Below are 6,383 nucleotides of genomic sequence, written 5' to 3'. Positions count from 1 at the left end.
AGGGAGCTGCTGGGGCCACCAGAGAGCAGCACATGAAACATTGGAGCAGATCACACATCTTTAACTTGGAGATATGATGGATGGCACGACTCAGCCTTTAGCCCCCAACCTGGGCCTTAACTTAACCTTCAAAGCAGCTTCCCAAAAACCACTGAGAAAAAAAAATATATATATATTTTTTCATACCTTAGGCTTGCATGCCATGATATCATCACTTCATTGTGTTTTCATAAACATAAAAAAATATGAGGTGGCGACTTTTTCAGGGTGTACACCACCTTCCGCCCAAATGCAGCCGAGATAGGCTCCAGCGACCCCCCACGACCCCAAAGGGACAAACGGCAGAAAATGGATGGATGGATGGATTTTTTAACTAACAGATATATTCGTCCATCATATGCCAAAATGTCAAAAGGTTGTACCATATTCATTTTTTTTTGTACAGTATGCATTAATATACTTTTCCAAATAGTATGGATAAAAAACAAATGTTTCCTTCAAACTATTTTGGATATTCCTAATAAGTGCTCCTCAAATTTTGGTACGTGAGAGAATGACTAGATTGAAGTACAGTGTGTTTAGCTTGTGTGCCATTGTGTGCTTAGCTGTTGTTTAGCTGCTAGCACTTAGTAGCCCAGTGGTGCCCAACCACCGGTCCGCGGACCGGTACCGGTAGGTGACACATTTTCTACCGGGCCTCACAGAAACATTAATTGATTTATCAAATACCACATTTTCTTCCAATTAACTTTGGCCTGTATATTGTATAGATGTATATTACAACTCTCTTGTTTTAGTACCTGGGACAATGCACATTAATGGACATCCATCCATCCATTTTCTACCACTTGTCCCTTCGCTGGAGCCTACCTCAGCTGCATTCGGCCAGAAGGCGGTGTACACCCTAGACAAGTCGCCACCTCATCGCAGGGCCAACACAGATAGACAGACAACATTCACACTCACATTCACACACTAGGGCCAATTTAGTGTTGCCAATTAACCTATCCCCAGGTGCATGTCTTTGGAGGTGGGAGGAAGCCGGAGTACCCGGAGGGAACCCACGCAGTGGAGAACATGCAGATCCCAAGCCCGGGATTGAACCCATGACTAGTCAGGACCTTCGTATTGTGAGGTAGATGCAGTAACCCCTGTACCACCGTGCCGCCCTTTTCTGCTGTCTATTCTGCACACATTGTTGTCTAATAGTGTTGTTAATGGACATACAAAATGTTAATGTAGCCAAAAGAAAATTTTTCATGCTCATTTTTTTGCTGTTTTTATCTGCCATACATAGAAAGCCAATCTGTTAAAACAATGCATAGATTAAACCGGTCCCTGGTGGAAAAAATGTTGGGGAACTAATTCTGTAGTAGCCTATAGACTACCCCTAGATCACTGGTCCCCAACCTTTTTGTAGCTGCGTACCGGTCAACGCTTGATAATTTGTCCCACAGACCGGAGGGACACATTTTTTCATAAAGAAATACAATCATGTGTGCTTACGGACTGTATCCCTGCAGACTGTATCGATATATATTGATATATTGTGTAATTACAAAAAAACAAAACATTTAAAAAAAAAAATTTTTCTTGAGCGGCCCGGTACCAATCGGTCCCGGTGGTTGGGGACCACTGCCCTAGATCACATCACCCCAGTCCTTCAGAAACTCCACTGGCTCCCCGTTCCTCACCGGATCCACTTTAAAATCCTCCTCCTCACCCACAAAGCCCTCACCCACCTGCTTCACCACCATACCAACCTCCTCTCCCCACCACTCAGAACCAAGCTCTGGACCTGGGGTGATAGAGCCTTCTCCCTCGATGCTCCCACCCTCTGGAACTCTCTTCCCAAATCCATCCGTGACTGCTCAGACATTCCCACCTTCAAAAGCCTTCTCGAAACAGAACTATTGAGATCTGCTTTTAACCTGGGATTAGTGTTCTGTGTCTTGTAATGTCCCATCTTTAACTAATATGTATTTTACAATGTACTGATTTTTATTTCCTGTATTTCATATTATTACTTTACATTTTTTATATTGTACAGCGTTTTTGAGTACGCTGAAAAGCGCCACACCAAATAAAATGTATTATTATTAATATTAGACGATTATGTTTACCTGTTGTAAATGACGTGACTAAAATAGAAAGACCAACGTTGTGTGCTTATTTTGTCCAACTCTGCATGAGTTAAACTCTTTTATCCGACATTTTAGATGCAAGATGCGATTTTTTTTTCCTGATATCGAATCGATACGGCGGACACCCCCTTATACCGTTGTATACTCCAGGAATTCTCACTAGTGGCCAAAGAATCACTTCACTAAAGTAGTGTTTTATTTTCCTATATTCAAACATTTTGTTACTGTTCAAACTGTGTGTAATGTTACAATGGTCATAAATATTAAATACATCCTCTGCCTTGTTTTTAATGAATACTTAGGCCTACTACGCTACGCCTAAAATCTGGACTCAGAGAAAAACATGTATACATTATGCAATTGTAGAAACAAAATATACTTTATACAAACACATATTACTGTATATATAAAGATTATATATGTAAATATATACTTTTATATAATATAACAATAGTATAAAAAATTCTCTTGTGGATCATTCAAGTTCGTCTAAGTCTTATTCTTTTGAATGTATTAATTCAATATATACAGTACCGCTTCACTTTTTCCACACTTTGTTACAGACTTATTCCAAAATAAAAATAAAAATACTTTTTGTCCTTAACACTTTACACACAAAACCCCATAAAGACAATGTGAAAACGTTTTTGTTTTTAAATATAAAAAACTAAGAAATCAAATTTACATAAGTACCCTTACTCATGTTTGTCCACCAGATGACGCTACTTTCCCCTCATTGATGTCATTTGTTGTCATTGAAAAAAAAAAAAACATAAAATGGTGAATATTGTATTCAAAACCGTATGGATGAAGATTTTTTTTCTTTGAATATGACGCCAAAAAAAAACTTTTTTGATACTCTGAATCAGGGATTCTCAAACTGTGGTATGTGCACCACTTGTAGTACGTGGGCTTCAGCCAGTGGTACGCTAAAGGAGTGGTTCTCAAATGGGGGTATGTGTACCCCTGGGGGTACTTGAAGGTGAGCCAAGAGGTACGTGAGATTTTTTTTTTTAAATATTCTAAAAATAACAACAATTAAAAAATCCTTTATAAATATATTTATTGAATAATACTTCAACAAAATATGAATGTAAGTTCATAAACTGTGAAAAGAAATGCAACAATGCAATATTCAGTGTTGACAGCTAGATTTTTTGTGGACATGTTCCATAAATATTGATGTTAAAGATTTCTTTTTTTGTGAAGAAATGTTTAGAATTAAGTTGATGAATCCAGATGGATCTCTATTACAATCCCCAAAGAGGGCACTTTAAGTTGATGATTACTTCTATGTGTAGAAATCTTTATTTATAATTAAATCACTTGTTTATTTTTCAACAAGTTTTTAGTTATTTTTTTATATGTTTTTTTCCAAATAGTTCAAGAAAGACAACTACAAACGAGCAATATTTTGCACTGTTATACAATTTAATAAATCAGAAACTGATGACATAGTGCTGTATTTTACTTTTTTATTTCTTTTTTCAACCAAAAATGCTTTGATCTGATTAGGGGGTACTTGAATTAAAAAAATGTTCACGGGGGTACATCACTGAAAAAATGTTGAGAACCACTGCGCTAAACAATCACTTGATTAAAGTAAAGTGTTTTCTTTTCCTATATTCAAACACAGTGCTACTGTTCAAACTGTGTGTAATGTTAGAGTGGCCAAGAATATTTAATAGACTTGTTAAATACATCCTCTGTCTTGTTATAATGAATACTTAGGACTACTATGTACTGTATTTTAATGTTCGTCATTATGGTGGTACTTGGAGAATCAAGTGTTTTCTGAAGTGGTACTTGATGGAAACAGTCTAAGAACCACTGATCTAAATGCGATACTACGCCTCTCAATAATATTTACAATAAATAATTTCAGTATAGAGTACTGTACACGTTAGAAACGTGTAACATTATGTCTTGTCTTGTTTCAGCAATAGTGCCATCAAACTCAAAGCTTTATAAACTACAAGTGATCGGTCAAACGATATTGAAGCATCGATTTATTGGAAAACGCAAGGATCTTGATCGGTGAACATCAGTGGTATTTAAACATAGAGCCGGGGCCTATTGTTCAGAGTCATTGTTGTTGGGCTGATAGCGCCCCCTAAAGGGCCGCAAAAAAATATCTGTTTCTCAACTATGGTCCGCAGCGGTACTTAGTTGTAATACCCTTTTCCACCACTTGTGGCAGTAATGCCATCCATCCACTGTCTACCGCTTATTCTTTTTGGGGTCACGGGGGGCGCTGGTGTCTATCTCAGCTACAATCGGGTGGAAGGCGGTATACACCCTGGACAAGTAACTACGTCATCGCAGGGCCTACACAGATAGACAACATTCACACTCACATTAACACACTAGGGCCAATGTAGTGTTGCCAATCACTATGTCTATCCATCCATCCATTTTATACCGCTTGTCCATATCAAACAAACAAAACAAAAGTCTGGAGCTTAAGTCATAGAGAAGTTTCTTAAGCAGAAAAAATATGACTAAAGTGTCACAGTGTATCACACACTTTGGAATTTCTGCCTTTTTAGTTCAATCTAGACCAGGGGTTCTCAACCTTTTTGACCTAGGTTGAACTAAAAAAAACAGAAATTCCAAAGCGTGTGATCATTTTGATCTTATAGTGCCTAAATAGGGTTAACGTTCTTCTTAGACCATTGTACCATTTGACTCATTGTCCACAGTAGCATGTTTCATATTTCTGCAGTGATTTTTGCAAAATATAAACAAAAAAAACATCTATAGAGTTTATTTGCCAATACAAAAACACCAACACGGTCAGTGCAGTGTCAATGCAGCTATTGAGTGTGCCAAACACTCACTGAGGCGTCATTTTCTCATCACTACTTGCTATGAAATACTAATAATAATGATAATAACAATAATAATAATAATAATACAATTAATAATAATGACAATAATAATAATAACAAAAATAATAATGCTTCTAATTTAAAGCAGAGAATAAATTCATTATTATTATGTAGGGAGCAATTGCCGATATGACTCCAAAATCTTAATCTTAATTCAAAGTGTTAAAACATTTTAAACAAAGTATTGCATTAGTATATATTATTCCATTTTCTCTGCTTTTTGTAAGCTATGGGCCACAAGGCGACAATCTTTAGGACAGAAAAAAATACAATAAATAAAATGCATTGTTAAGTGTTTTGTGTCTGGTCAAGCTGTAAGGAATCAACGCCCTGCCGTGTTGTGCTGGCGTACCTGCGGCCGCTGTGGTAGAAAGGGCTCCCGCCAATGGTGCCATTTGGGCTCCGACCGCCACTGCTTATATTAACTCAACACATGGAAATAAGAGCAAATGGCACAAAATATCAGCAGATGGAATTATAACTTACCTTTGGTGTCTGCTTGAGTATTGCTCCTCCGTGCTCAGCCACATAAGTTTTTACATGACTTTTATTGTGTGTTTGTGTGTGGTGTAGGGAAATGACGGTTCGGGGGGCGGAGGGTTCTGTCTGTTAGAGCAGGGATTATGTAATGAGGGCGGGAGGCACTGTTTTTTAAATGTAAAGTACTATGTGCAACGTGTGATATGTACAACAAGTATCGTACGAATAAAGATTTGATATAGACACTATTAAAGAAAAAATACTCTATTTAATTCTAAACCAATGGTTCCCACCCTCGTCAAGGTTCATAACGTCTAAAAAGGTCTGGTGTGGAAGAACCTGCAGGACCTGATCTCAGCCAGTCAAACACCGGTATCAGTGACCTTTGACCTCAGAGACGGTTTAATAACAGGAATATGTTTGTCCACACTTTTCCTGCGACTTTTTTGGGGAGCTTCTGAAGAGAGATTTATGTAAAACTGACGAAAGAATTTGTCCTAAAATCTGGACCCAAAAGGAAAACATGACAAATTGAGTTGGGAAATTGTGTTAGATGTAAATATAAACAGAATACAATGATTTGCAAATCATTTTCAACCCATATTCAGTTGAATATGCTACAAAGACAACATATTTGGTGTTAAAACTGATAAACTTTTTTTTTTTTTTTAATAATTATTAACTTTAGAATTTGATGCCAGCAACACGTAACAAAGAAGTTGGGAAAGGTGGCAATAAATACTGATAAAGTTGAGGAATGCTCATCAAACGCTTATTTGGAACATCCCACAGGTGTGTAGGCTAATTGGGAACAGGTGGGTGCCATGATTGGGTATAAAAGCAGCTTCCATGAAATGCTAAGTAATTT

The 6,383-nt window shown here is 37.3% G+C and overlaps 1 protein-coding gene across 4 annotated transcripts in view; it reads right to left on the bottom strand.

Annotated features, from left to right (window-relative positions):
• Positions 1 to 5,596, bottom strand: part of LOC133560584 (chloride anion exchanger-like) — an 82,291-nt gene extending 76,695 nt beyond the window's left edge. Inside the window, exons 1-2 of one of the 4 annotated variants that reach the window (XM_061913258.1) lie at positions 5,522 to 5,596; positions 5,388 to 5,447 (exon numbers count right to left, since the gene is read on the bottom strand). Coding sequence is in view for 1 of the 4 variants with exons in the window: in XM_061913260.1 (XP_061769244.1) it covers positions 5,388 to 5,447; positions 5,522 to 5,565 (104 nt within the window). In the remaining 3 variants the exon portion in view is untranslated. Of the gene's footprint in view, positions 1 to 5,387 lie in introns of all 4 variants that reach the window. The other 3 variants (XM_061913260.1, XM_061913259.1, XM_061913255.1) reach the window with 3 other exon arrangements.
• Between the last annotated feature and the right edge of the window lie 787 nt (positions 5,597 to 6,383).

The sequence above is a fragment of the Nerophis ophidion genome, linkage group LG10, assembly GCF_033978795.1.
Source record: "Nerophis ophidion isolate RoL-2023_Sa linkage group LG10, RoL_Noph_v1.0, whole genome shotgun sequence".
Lineage (NCBI taxonomy): Eukaryota > Metazoa > Chordata > Actinopteri > Syngnathiformes > Syngnathidae > Nerophis > Nerophis ophidion.
This window is presented reverse-complemented; position numbering and strand designations above follow the sequence as displayed.